At 34.7% G+C, this 15,310-nt stretch overlaps 1 protein-coding gene across 1 annotated transcript; it reads right to left on the bottom strand.

Moving 5' to 3' along the window:
- Positions 1-9,645: 9,645 nt before the first annotated feature.
- TRIADDRAFT_10625 (uncharacterized protein) lies at positions 9,646-15,114 on the bottom strand (the record flags this gene model as incomplete). The annotated part of the gene is made up of 20 exons (XM_002108995.1): positions 9,646-9,754; positions 9,840-9,946; positions 10,036-10,196; positions 10,265-10,323; positions 10,414-10,445; positions 10,519-10,677; positions 10,754-10,807; positions 10,921-11,051; positions 11,238-11,352; positions 11,432-11,621; positions 11,890-12,036; positions 12,161-12,288; positions 12,392-12,498; positions 12,575-12,666; positions 12,772-12,968; positions 13,046-13,120; positions 13,238-13,310; positions 13,397-13,494; positions 14,003-14,211; positions 15,006-15,114. Coding segments are annotated over 20 exons (2,352 nt in total), but the record flags the coding sequence as incomplete, so codon positions are not given.
- Positions 15,115-15,310: the final 196 nt, after the last annotated feature.

A 15,310-nucleotide genomic window follows, 5' to 3' on the forward strand; every position in this document is an offset into this window, starting at 1 on the left:
ATTATTCTACACAGTCGATATTATATAATTACGCTATATGTACTGCAAGTTAGAAAAAAGTGATACCAGACTTTCACATTTACTTTGATTTTAACTTTTTCAGTATAAAAAAAAGTCAAAACAAGGATAATTACTTGTAATTCTATGAGATCTTGAGCACGCTGTAGTTAAAGTAGAGTTGTGAATGATAGCTGCTACCTGCCGGCACCAGGCTCGATGTCGACTTGGCCTCACAATAGATTTTGGATTCTATCTAAAAAGATTCGAAGTGATAATTCATTTTAGTACTTAAGTACGTATTTACTGGACAAATAAAAGAAAAATTGTTTTTATAATACCATGTAGAATGTTTTTAAGTTATTAATATTGAAATACTGTAGATACTATATCATTTAATTATTCAATGCACGAGTACGTCGATCATTTCAGTCCATAATACCAGTCAATATAGACAGAAATCAAACATCTAGATTAAAAGCGATGGACTGTACTGTAAAACGCATGTAAAACGTGTAACTGGGAATCGATAGCAATACTAAGCTTGATATATACCGTACGTTTTGGTCAGTAATGATTAGTAATGATAGCAATACTAAGCTTGATATATACCGTACGTTTTGGTCAGTAATGATTAGCGTAGGTGGTAGTGAATGTTAATAAATGACAGTGGATGATATCTTAATTAGTAGCTGTTTAGTTTATTATCCCTACAACGAAGAGACGCGAGAGCCATCTAATGTTAAGCGGTTCACTGTCACTAAGTTAGAACTTACCGTAGCAGTACCGTATCTTGTACTCTAAAATGTAAAATGTTGCTATTCAATGTCAGCTTTGAACGTGCAATGTAGATGTCAAGTGGTGAAAGTAGGCTCGATTCTATTTACGGATTTGAATATAAGGTCCAGAGTCCAGAGCAGGAATGAACCTGCTTAACTTTGTACAGAGGCGTCGACTATATGCCGTGCGAATAAAGCGTGTAGACTGTAGAGTATTATCCTTCTGATCGTGCATGCTGTATTCGGACTGTGCTACCTTATTTAAGGGCGTTGAAATATGATTTGATATATTTGTTAGCTTTTCCATTTGTGATAATATTGCAAATGCTGTCTCAAAGTGAAGTTAATTTCTTCCTATTCTCACTATCACTGCCGTTACTGAATATTCACTGATAATACAGTACATAATAGTCTATCTATTCTAAAAAAGTACAATAGCTCCTGTAACCACTATACTGTACTGTAGCGTGTGTTTATTTAAGAAAAGTAAAGTTACAGTACAGTATATTGTAGTTAACTATTTCTAAATTAAAGCCAATAGAGTCCATTTTGTTGCTAGCTTTGGAACATTAGTATGATTAGCTTACAAGAGTGAAGAATATGGATTAAATCCATAAGAAAAGAAATCAAATAAAGACCATTACCCCAGCCATTGAAAGTAGGGTATTCCTAATCGAATCGCTTAATGTATATTCTACAACTCTAGTTCAGTACAATGGCTACACGATAGTTTAGATCGACTGAAAAATAGGTAGATTACCTTCTACCGATTAGGATGACATATTCAAATTCAGATTATAACCCATGCAAAACTAATAATGGTATCTAATTTAGCGCAGCTGTTAAGAAAATCTGTTACCCTTTTAATCCGTGATAATACTGGTGGCTTTGAAAATCGGCAATGAACCGAGAATGAGCGATCTCTTTCTAGGTGACCGCTACCAGGTAGACTTGGTGATTATGCAGTGAAATCTTAAAGCACAGGCCATTGAAAATAGTACACGAGTCTAAGGAATGTGGCCACTACCTTAACTTGATTATACACCCGTATACATGGAAGTATGTAACAATAACAAGTTAAGGTATTGTGCACAATTCTTTAGGATGCCCTACTGTGCAGTGTAGGGGAAAGGGTTAGTGCACCCTTCGCTCTGTTTACACACATACTGGACATTGGGGTTAGTTTAATTAGCGTCAAACATACTGTATAAAGTCAGGTAAAGTTGTCAGGGATTGCCACTCTTGTTTATTGGTAGCTGTACATTCCATCCAGTACACACTGCTGTTGACTCTTTGATTATTTTTTTTAAGGGCTATGATAAAAGAGAGGCACGCAGTGATGCAGAACAACTACGTAGTTCAACTGAAAGGCTGAAATTACAGTAATGCCAATCTGAGGTATCGTTACATCATGATCTATGATACTTTCTTATTAATAACTAATTATGTATTACCAATCTATTCTATTATACAACTGGTTGAGTTTAGAACTAGTTTATGATAATAAGTGGGTTGCTTGAATGGTGTCGTATGTCATTAGTCCCATAAACTGTCGTATCGATAGGTAGTCGCAAAGTAATGATTTAAAGTAAGCAATAACGAAATCCAAAAATGCCAACTCACACCAGGTTTAGACTGGGATCTTTGTAGTGGTAAAATAACAAAGACGCAGTCCCTTAATTCACATAGTTGACTCAATTCAAAGTTATCCACGTGGCTGTGCTATTGATACATTCAACATCGATAAAATGTCTAAGTTAGTGTAAAAAGTAATCGTAATAATTCTTTTCCCCAAAATTGATCGCATCTGTAATGATAGTACATTGACTCACTATTATAAGCTTATTATAAGGTGTGACTGCATCAACACCTAGGTATTGCACAGTAGGTTTTTTCTTCAAAGGTGGATCCTCCAAATGACTTGTACAGTAATCATTTCGAATTTACTAGTATGTAATCGATCCTTCATTGTCAATGATAAATAGTTTAATGGCCTTTGCGCCGTGTTTACCCCTGTTGAAATGCTTTACATGCGTAAAATTCACTCAGCGGAAGCCATGATTAAGATTGGATGCTATAGTTACAACGTCATTACTATACACTAAAGAGAACCATTCAAGCGAAACGATCTTGCAGGGTAATAAAAGTATAAACTGATTTGGATAGAATGTTTGTATTATCCATTACAGAAAAAATGAGAATGATAGGTAGCGTTGCTGCTATGATTAAAATGTATCAATAGGTCATGCATAATTAAATACTTGTAATCGGTTTCTCTTATTAGAGAGGAGAAATAGAGAATCCTGTGCTTTCACAAATGATGAATATTATTGATAAATGTTGAAAACTGTAGAATGTACAGAGTTGAAATCAATATGCTGATAACCGTATTTTGATATCGAGCGATCTCTTTTAGATTGTCTGCCTAATCGATTTGCATCTTCTAGATCAAATTGACAATCTCTCAGTTGGTATTTTGATATCGAATGATCACTACTAGATTGTCCTACTTGAATCAATCTGAGTTCAGGAGTAAGTTGACAATCGATGAAATGGAAGTATTCAAAGTCTAGTCAAGCGAGGCTAGTTACGTCGGGATGTCTCCACGTGGGCACGATCGAGATCGTAGCCTTGATATTATTATTAATTCAAATACAAAACGGGACTTTCAATGCCTACTGCACAGCAGGGCTTGGAAAGTTTCTATATTTAGTCCAACGGTAGAAAAAAAAGCTTCCTCATTGCAGAAATTGTATTGATGTAGTTGGAGCAATTTGCAGCGGCCAATTTTAGTCATCGGTGGGTTTGAACTAAGTGAAAACTGCTGGATAGGTCAACTAGCGATTGCCGTCCGTCCACAGGCGGAAATCAATGATAATGATGCACTGTGTCGTTGCAATTCACTGCCAGTGTCATGACTGAATTTTATGAAATGCTTTTACGATTGCCAACTGTCTTGACTGATTACATCTTCTTTACATAGACAAGATTTTGGAATACTAGGAAGGATGAAAAATTGATTCATTGAAAGTCTTCTTGTATAGTCACAATCAACTTGGAATAAAGTGCTATAGTTTAGTGTTTGTGCTGTAGTATCATGGTATTGTCTATGGCTTTGTTGTTACTGCAACATACAGTAAGAGCCGTTGTGGAGTGGTTTAGTACTGTAAACAATACGGGGTCTGACTTGGGGTCACAACGATAAAGCGTACAATACCGTGGATACTGATTACTACCACGACAGCTCCTAGTGGCACATGTTAGAGTGTCACATGTACGGTAACGAGTGTAATGCAAAATGGGGACCAATAAGCAGCTGACACGAGTTGTCTACAAAGCAATTCAGTACATTTTTAATAGTAATCAGAAGAGTCGCTAGGGGATATTTTTCTTCAGCATGAACTGTTGCTATTCAATGTCCACTTAAGAAAATCTTGATTTCTCTTCTTGTTTAACTAGCATGCTTATTCAATGTCTCGGCAAGATAGAAAGATTGTTATACATAAACATTCTACTACAGAAAGAATGTTTTGGTCATGATCAGCTCCCCCAAAATTAAACTACTTTACTATACGGTAGCGTACACTCTAGGGGTCTCTAGTGTACACCACCATCAATGAATTTTATTATTGACACTGCAAGGAGAATTTCACTAGCAGTGAATATTATACTTTGCCAGACAGCTATTAAAAGTGTAGACCGTAGTACAGGATATTAATTTACTGGTTTCTATTATACTGTGTTAAGACTAACTTTATTTTTAAAAACGTGAACACTTTTTCTTTTACTATGTCAATTACAAATTCTCAATGTTCAGTGAATTCAATCAAGTTCACTGTCAACTTTGTACTACGGTACGCCAATAGTGATGCAGAGTAATAGCTCGATTACTTATAACTCGTTGATAGGATACATAATGACTTTCGAAGTCTAGGACAGAATCGATGACATACTGTACGTTGAATACTGAGTTTCAACTGGAATAACGTTACCTGACAGTCCGGATCACAGGTAAAGGTTAGCTGTCATGTAGTCATGAGATGGCATCACTTTTAGGCTTATATTAGGCAGTACAGTGGAGATATTCCATGATTCAAAATGACTCAATGTAACAAGGTGGTATATACTCGGATCCATTATACGAATATACGTACGGTAGACTCGAAAGCAAACGTATAGTTTTCAGCGTACAACATTGTACAGTATATGATGCGATTGAAGGGCATAACGTCTATTTTTAGCGAAACCACTTTAATTGTTGCATTAACCTTGTAGTTTATCCGACATAGAAGGATACACTATTCAAACTTCTATGTGGTCCGGCGTTGTTGTTCAGATAGAATAATCTCTCGCGGTTATATTGGAATAGAAGATAGTATCCTACTGTATTGTCGATTGGATATCTTGGGCTTGCGATCTTGAAATTGGCTTTCGATGATTAATTCTTCTTTGTTGTAGTCAAAAGCACTAGGGGGCTAACGTAGTTACTGCCAAGGTGTTAATCAAAGTGACTATCGTTGTCTTGCTACCACTATTCAATACAGTGTATACAAGCACTTTCGATACAGGCAATGGCTACGAAAGATTGGGATGGCAATCTGGATTACCTTGCTTTTTCAACCCAACAAACGCGGTAGAGACGCACAAAGCTATTGGCTGTCGAAGGCAGTTTTACTACTTTCAGTCCTTGAAGAATGGCGAGCGTAAAGCAGTCCGGGACGGCACGCCGCGCTATCAACCCACTACTAACCACAGTGTGTACTGTACAGTATACAGTACTGTACACTGTACAGTAATCTTTACTCAGTACTGTACAAGCGGTGAGCATGGCTCTGTCTGTACAGTGTACAGTACTTTACAGTTTCTAGTACAGTACTGTACACTGTACACTCAGTACGGCAGTTCACTGGTGACGGTCACCATGCTACCGGTGTCACGCGCTGTCGTTGACGTTGCCTTATCACTGTAACCTGATCTCAACTTCCTTTTCTTTTTTTTTTTAAATAAATAATACCTAAATAATATTATTACAGTAGATATCCCCGCCCCTTCAATGCTGCAACGTGAAGGGTACTCACTAAAATGACCCACACCTGGTGGCTGAAGCGGCTGGCTGTCGGACGTGCCAGGTGTACCGTGTACAGGCTGTAGTAAGACTACAGTATTGTACAGTACCTCACCGAAAGACGAGTTCACTCTGTACAGTACTGTACAGTATGGAGAGTAGAGTCCATTTGGAGTACAGTACTATACTGTACTGACTGATGGATGAAGAACTGATTTTTTTGATGCGCAGCATTATGAAAAATGGCCAAAGAAAGTTTCTTTTAGTGGTCGATACTAAATAGGAGCTCTCTTACTTCTTTAAGGTTAATGAAATGAATAAATGCCTCTAAATTCTAACTGCAATTACTAGTTCTAACTGTTGAACTTAAACAAATGTACTGAGTGAGTGAGTGAGTCTATGCTGGAGACGGAGTAAGAAATTGCAATTTCACACAAGTGACAGTGTATGTGAGAAAAATTGCAAACTCAAGACTGTTGAATATAGAAAAAAATGAGTTGAAAATTTTTCTTACTACAGTGCACTCCACTTTCTACTCAACTTAATTCTCATCGGGATAATAATGAATTAATTAGTGAATAACTGTCTACAACAACAGACCTTCATACATAGGAAGGTCCATATTGATTAGTATTTTTCAGGCGTTTATCCATAGTTTTTACTATTCACACACATCCAATGAAAAGGATCATATTGTATGCTGTAAGCAGTAAGCAATCATACTGCAGAATCGTGGCGTCCGCAGTCCGCCTGTAGCCTGTAGCTACTGGAAATCGGAATATTACCTCAACAGTATTTTCCAAGATTAAACTGGAAACTATAATAAAATAGCGTTATTGAAATTGATATTAGTGATTCATGTGTTCTAGTTATGATAAAACTGTGATATATCCATATACGACGTATATTGATATAGATAATTCACTGAGGTACGAAATCGATAGTGAAGTTTACTACAACAATATTATTGATAAGGCCTAGCTGGTATTCAGCACTATCCTGAACTGAGTGAAAATGAAAGAAATTAGTGTTAGAACGGAGAACAACAAGGTTAAGTTCTCCATACAATTTTAACGATATCAAGCATCTATCAATGTTCAAATAAGTTTTTATCATTGGCAAACTTAACTATCGATTTTGTACCTCAGTGATATACTGTATATAGATAATACGCGTACATAAGTAATTAAAACAGATGTGAGCAGGATAGTACCTTGATGCTGAACAAATTCAAGAAGTTGTGCCCTACACGTGACAGAAACGATTCAGAAATCACTGGAAATATTTTTCTTGTTACTCAATGTGACCTACAATATTTTTTGATAGAGTAAATACTAGTGTACAGCAGTGCTTTGCAACTTCCTTCATATCCAATCCGAAATCTAAAGTCATTACAGCTCACCCAATCTGACTCAAATCCTAGATACGGGCTTATAGTATTTTCACTATGAAGACATTTTAGAAATACTACTAGCCGAATCCGCACACCTCGCTGTGCATTAAATGTATAGGCACCATAAATGAGTAAATGTTATGCAGACTTAAGGTAACGTGCAGTATACATAGTACGTAACTAGATAGGGAAATATGGATGAAGGTTTTATCATAAAAAATAATCATTCATCAATACCATAATCCGTGTATACATCTTTTATACTATATAAAGTAATAAAAGCAAATCGATCGTTCGTCATTAGCCAAGTAAAATGGTGATGCAGGCATCGCCATAGAAACTAGCTTTATGAAAACTGTACGTCAATAGACAAGTTATGTTGAATGCTGACTTTGTGATAGAAAACACGTCAAATAATACTTGCTAATCAAGTGAATTGATTATAGCAATAAAGTCGTGATGGTTACTGATAATACCAACATTTTGTTGTAGATAGAGAATATCACCAAAATTGAAATTACGTTTTAATTCATAAATGAGTGAATAGATAAATAGTTTAGCATCAGGAAGAAAATGCAATTAATTTGTTGTTGATGGGGTATAAATCCGATAGCAATAGATGTAGAATAGGTAAGCCCCATCGTTTTATTTATAATTCTAGCGTAATTTCAAAGCCTTCAGCTGTGTTAAAGTGCTACGAGTATCTTTAGCCGAATTGATCAAGTCTGCTAGTGCTGCTTTTTCCTTCTCCTGCAGTTCTTGAGGAGCGTAATTCTGATATTTTAAATCAGAAATTTTTCGCTGCAATTTCTCAATCTTTTTCTCGACAGGTTTTAGCTGTTCGTTAAGCCGATGGATTAATCTGTTAAAGTCCACAATCGACTTGATATCTTTAAAAAAAGTTATTTATTGCAATACAATTAAATAGATAATATTAGAGAATGGCAAAACTGAAATCTAAGATCATCAATAATAACAATGATATCATTGTCATCAAATGTTAATTTTAATCTTTCTCTTACCAGCATACATACTGCAACTTTCGTCAATGCTATGACATATGTACGTTTCCTTATCGCGTAGGTCATCTAGGGATAAATAATTTATGAGTAGCGAACTAAGCTATCGCAATAATAATTTAAAATTATACTGAGGGAATAAAGCGATAACAAAAAATTGGCTTTATATTTTTTGCACTGTATTACTGAATTTACCGCGGTATTCATCCAAAAATCAACCATTCAACAACTATACATATTTGTAAAGATGACACTATATGGCACAGTAGCTATTCTAATCTAGCATGATATAATGAATCATAAAAAATTATTACTGTCTCAGTACCTATAGAGTTACTATCAGTAAAGTCATGACAATATCTTATTTACAATTGGTACAAGGTTAATACTGACTCTATTGCAAAGGTTTAAATAGATATGTTACATTGCATCAAGACCACTACGTTAATCTTCAATACATGCATATATACAAAATGGAAGCAGATTGAAAATTTATTGCAGCTTGTAAATTATAGTGTTCGATTATTGTATTAAGATGACTTATGAAGTATTCAATGCTAGTATTATAGAGTAAAACATACAGCGTACTTTATTAATACTTTACCTATAAATTCAATACTCGATATTTTCAATAATTTCGTTATAGTGTCAATATGTTCTTGTAGTATCGATTGAACAGAGCTGTCAGTAAAGTCACTATGAAATAATATTACCAACCATACGTAATTAGATAGATGGCCATTTCTAGCAAGTAATTCTATAATTCTACATACGTATGTAACTGTAGAGAGAGAAATACGGTACCACAACTAGTGTTATTACATAAAACTTTAATAAATACTACTATTATTTTAATGTTGCACGACAAAATCGGGAAGGCTGTAAAGGTAAAGCAATTCATTGAATCTACCGTATCTATAAACGGAATTGCGGTACATTGATACCTTAAAATAATTCTGAATGGAATTGACCACGGCAGCTCGTATTCGTTTCTAATATAACGTCCAGTTCTAATTAGAAATAAAACAGTACACAGATAGGAATTAATTTAATTATATCACACTAATCCGATGATAGAATGATTGCTGGAAGCCTAAAATTATCATTACAATGCCTACTTGAGAACATTTAATGCTAAGTATACATTCTTTTCTGCGATGTCATTTCTAGTAAAGTTAAAATTTTTCACATCCGGAAAGGGAGCCAAGGTAATAGATTCCTGATGCATCAAACAGTTAATTATTCGTCAATTACCGTGTCAGTATTGCATAAATAAGGCAATACAGCACTGTATATAGGTAAATCTTCCCTTGGATGCATAGATTTACCGCAGTATTAGTTTCGCTATAATCTATCATACTGAAAATACTAATTACAAACCGAGATATTACAAGCGTTAGGTAAGAAATGCCATAGTTCTTCCGTAATGTGAGGTATTGCTGGATGCGCTAAACGTAGGATATTGCTTAAGATGTGGTATAGAACGCATTTACTCCAGTAGCTACGTAGAGGAAAGTTAAACAATGGTGCAATATATAAATTAAAAAGTTAAATTTAAAACAAATATTTAATAGTGAAATCGTTACCTGGATTCAGAACTTGAATCCCTAATAATCGAATACTTCATAAATTCAATATATACATCACAAAGCTCATTTCTGACTAAGCGAATTAGACTTTCAGCATACAAGTCCTAAAATAATAGTGCTAGCATCAAGCAATGATATTATACAAGAATCAATAACAGAAAAGCGCCAATTACTGATCAAGGTATGATCGCACCATTTTAAAATTCTGTAAGCCATGTGTGCAGGCTTCCGTTGCTACTGTTAGCCGGCTAAGCATCCATAGATCGAGTTGGCTAAGATATTTCGAATTAGATTTTAGTTCCTGCAACAGAATCATTTCGTTTGACGGGCTGGCTTGATGTAGAAAATACAAAGCTTTGAGCTATATGAATTCTAAATTATGATAGAAACCTGAGGACGGAAATCATCTCCCCATAAACGACTAGCAAATTTGGCTGCATTCCATAACTTATTACAAAAATTTCTGTTCGAAATGAGTTGACTATTGGATAATTTTTAATCAGTTGTGGTCAGTTTCTAAGTTTCATCTAAGAAAATACGACGATATATTATAAATAAATAATTGTCTTACTTTATGTTTAGATTAATTCCTGACCCTTGTTTCTAGAAAAAATTTACAAATCAGTAAAATAAAGTCATCGTGTATTAATATAACAAATTATGCCGGATAACCTACCATATACAGTAGCAGAGTCAAACGTAAGGCATCAGCTCCACATGGAGCAATACCTTGGGGAAATGCTTGGCTTAGCTGTTGTTTAGATGTTCGAATTTCACTTGGAGGCAGGCTACTTTTGTCCAGGGCTGACTGTAAGGTATTAAGGCTGACTCCATTCTGAGTGGTACATAGTAAGACGAATTTTTATACATAAGATTTAAATTAAATTTTTTTGATATAGTTATAGTCTTACGATAACATGCAATGGATCGATTGCATTTCCAAGGCTTTTAGACATTTTACGGCCCTAACAGATACAGTAGCGATAAGTATGCTATGTAGATTTAAGTTTTAAACTAATAATGTTAGCATTGATAGAAATGTTACCAAATAGAGTTCTAAATTTATAAAGCTACGCACTCTAGAATCGCGCACGATAGGGTGTAAATAAACAGTAGGAAATGGGGAATCATTTCCATCAGTAAGTTCACTGCACAACATAACCATTCGAGCCACCCAGAAATATAAGATATCGGCTCCCGTTTCCATAACTGTATAAAAATATTATTTAAGATCTGATACATCCGTGGCAAGTAATAATTTTGAGTAATTATGATTATTACTAAGGCTTAGTAAAAGCAATTAACTTTATCGCAGGAATCAAATATTAAAATCTGCGCTTGTAAATACTGCACTTTCAGTATGGTATGTTGTAACAGATTAATAAAATAATTTACCGGAAAGAGGGTATTTGTTCATTCGCTTATTATTTGGCCAACCATCAGCCGATAGCGGAAGTAAAGCAGATGAAAACCAGGTATCTAAAACGTCTATGTCTTTCTCTAGCGTAAACTACAAAAAATACACGTAGCATTCCAATGAGAAGACTTATAAGATTAAATACAACCCTTCTTTGTATGCTATCAGGAACCTTAGAATTGTATCCCTTTTCCTGTAAAAACTCTTTAGCTTTGGTGTAAGCTTCACGTTCACTTCGCGCAATAAACCAAGATTGCTGATCTGAAATTTCAAGATCTGGAACTGTTAGCCTCCAAGCTGGAATTTCGTGTCCCCAACACAATTGACGAGAAATGCACCAATCTCGCGAGTCCTCTAACCATCTTTGCAGTCGGAAATTCAGGCAATAGTAAGTGGATATAAAACAAAGTAAGATATGTAAAAAAGTATTATTCTGCATACTTCGTAATGAACATTTAAAGATCTATTTCTAAATCTGTGTGATTAATTATATCGCACAAATTTGTTATTATTGTTCGTGTAAATAAAATACAAGGGGTAAGTTTATTAGGCTTAGTCTCTAATGTGCATTTTGTATCAGTTACATGTAAATGGGATTGTTTTAACCGAAAACGGTATGAAATGGTTAACCTGTTCCATTCGTTAACGTAATTTCTCGGTACAATATTTAAGAGGCCGTCCCTGACAAAGTTCAGTGCCCGAGTTGACATGGTATCACATTTAATGTACCACTGAGGTTTCAACATAGGTTCAATTATATCGCCAGATCTTGAGCATCTTTATAGTATATATAAGTGGTTCAAATGGATTAATTTGTTTAAAAATGCTTAGCATGATTATTAGCTTATTTTAAAATTTTTAGGAATTGAACTATATTAATCCAAGTACTGTTCATATTTACCTGAAGACAGTTGAAGGGTAAGATATACATTCAGCATATAAACCTTTTTCTTTTAACTCAGAAATAATTTTATTTCGTACTTTAAAACGGTGTTGGGCAATAAAATTTTCGCAACCACATTTATCATTCTACACCAGAAAATGCGAAGACATTCGATTATCTATTAGGTATTCCTGTATAAACAAAATGAAATATCCACCTATATGACACCATGAAACATCTGAAGCCTACCATAGTTCCGTCTTCATTCAAAATTTCAATAATTGGAAGATTATGTCGTTGACTACAGGCGTAGTCGATTGGATCATGAGCTGGTGTTATTTTTACCGCACCCGTACCTTTCAAGTCAGGTCATAATATAGATTTATATATAAGAAATAAATTATTTCACACATATATCTATCAGGCAGTAACAACCTTTGTTAATGTCGACAAGCTCGCGGTCGCATATGATAGGTAATCTTCTATGGTTGAACGGGTTTATTACAAACTTGCCGTGCAGGTTTCTAACAACAAATGTTATATTCTGCTTATTATCTGGTTTGTTAACTCAATCATGGAAATGTTAGCAATATCCTAGTATAGATTACGCAAGATACAACAGCATTTACTTATATCGATCATCGTCTGGGTGCACAGCTACAGCTACATCTCCAAGCATTGTTTCAATACGAGTAGTAGCAACTGGAATACTACATTGACCATCTGCAACTGGATAATGAAAGGTATGCATTTCACCGACGGTGACACTTTCTCCCAGTCCTGGAACTGCAATTTTGGTCGAACGTTCAACAATATCGTGGTCAACCTGTAATAGAATGATGAATATATAACGACGTAAAATCAATTATTACTGTATTATATGAGTGCTTATAAGAATTAAACCTCAATATCGGATAACGCAGTCTTTAAGTGGCAACTCCAATTAACAAAACGTAAATCCCGGTATATTAATTCTTTCTATAATTGAGAACAAGTATTGGCATAAATAGGACAGATATAGTGAGTTACAGTAAACTTTAACTCAGCACCAGTTTTAAATTATAAATATTATAACAGCTTTTAAGGCAAGTTTACTTCATAAAGTTGAACAAAAGCTTCAGTGACTGCTTCAGAATGATTATTATCCAGTGTAAAAATGAGTTGACTCCTAATTTCGTATAATTTTCAATTTGAATAACAGGTTATACTGTAGATTAAATTTTCACAAACAATTTCAGTATTTTCGTAACTAACCAATCTAGGGAGCCACCTAGGTGAGAAAGTTGCTCTAGAATAATATTTCTATGCTTATCTTTCCATTTTGTGATGGCTTCAACAGTATCTTGTCTTGTCTAAAAATGCATAAGAATTGATTAGAACTATGCTTTATGATTGAATAAATTAGTAGTTGTTATTATAGCAAAGAAATAAGAGTATCGTATTATTTCTCGTATGTATCTGCAATTCATTTTCGTGATGAGATCGTACAAACCATTTGGTGAAGATTTTTGCCCTGAAAGAGTAAAATAAAATGAGTACGAAATCAAATAACTATGTCAATGCTATCCGATATACGTAGATAACATAATCAGACAAGTTAGCATTGTTTTAGCATAGACGGAGTATCTTGTAAGTTCTATATTTACTACACACATACAACACGCGGTTGTAAATTGTGAATAGAATATACGTACGCATTTACTACAGTATAATAATGTAGAAGTGGTATCAAACTATTAGTTAAAGCAAACTTTGTTACAAAGTATTTATGTCAAAGCTAATAAGAAATGCCATATACTTGTGCGCAATCATATTTTAATACAAAGTTCCTAATAACAGAATCAGTGATATAATTTATACCTCTTTCATGAGATCTCTTTCAACTACACTTTGGGTAGCGATACCGGCATGATCGACGCCAGGAATCCATTGCGTTCGCTCGCCCTTCATTCTATGCCATCTGACGAGTGAATCCTGTATTGCTACTGTTAATGCATGGCCTACGTGTAATTTGCCGGTCACGTTGGGTGGAGGAAGCAACATGGTGAAAGATTCCTTACTTTCAGTTTCTATATAAATGTTTAATTGAAAACATGGCGTAGGATAATTTAATACTAGCTATTTGAGAATTGTAATCAAGGCTAAGAGCCTACAATCTAAAGCTACTCTTAGTTATCATATACTGGAATATTCATTGCAGTTATAATTTCCAATTAGTCAAGAATAATAATAATAATGTAAAGATGAATCATTTCTAGAAGAAATAACTAAATTATTAATTGATAATGTAATGTATCAGTAGGGCAGTCAGTAGGCCAGATTCAAAGCTTAGTAAACAAACATACGGGTACTTGCATGTACATGATGTCGATATGAAAGCAGCAAGGTGATACAAGTATGCATATGCGTATACCACTGCAGGCATTATTACATTTGGTTTAGCGGCATATTTTTTAAGTTTTGATTGTACTAACGTCGATATCAAGCTAGTACGAATACAAGTATACCCATGCAAGCTTTATTGCGGAAGAGAAACTTTTTAGTACACACTATGGCATCTAATGTTGATGTGATGGAAGTGTGCAAATGCATCATCGTCACGGCGGTCATAACTGCATGTTTAATTAATGAATATTGTGTATATGCATGCCTGAATGCTTGCATTTTAGGGATATACGAAAGCAGTATAAATACTCATAACCCACTACAGGTATTGCATATGAGCAATTCCTAGATTGCCTGCTATGGATATGATAACATCAATATTATGCAGATTGATCCTATAGTAATTATTTATTATTGGATTTTTAATATAATATTTCAGGACACTGACGTATTCCTAGAGGTAGAGTAAGTGCTGTACCATCAGCTCGCCGTTGCATATTACCTTTATCTTGAAATAAATTTTTCTTGATCCACCATTGGTACCAAAATTTATCCCTGCTAGTACTATCATATTTATCAGGTAAAGAACAGAGTAGTCTAGGATAAATTGTTCTCGATATTGACGACAAGGTAAATCTTTTGGCATAAGACAGCATCATCTTCATCTTGTTGTTAGCCAGTCATTCATTCTTGAAATTGGAATTTTTCTTGAGCTCGCGAGGATACAACCAGTATCAACATCGAACAAAATCCTACATATCAGTGGAAATACAGTAGACTAAT

The sequence above is a fragment of the Trichoplax adhaerens genome, genomic scaffold (assembly GCF_000150275.1).
Source record: "Trichoplax adhaerens TRIADscaffold_1 genomic scaffold, whole genome shotgun sequence".
Classification (NCBI taxonomy): domain Eukaryota; kingdom Metazoa; phylum Placozoa; class Uniplacotomia; order Trichoplacea; family Trichoplacidae; genus Trichoplax; species Trichoplax adhaerens.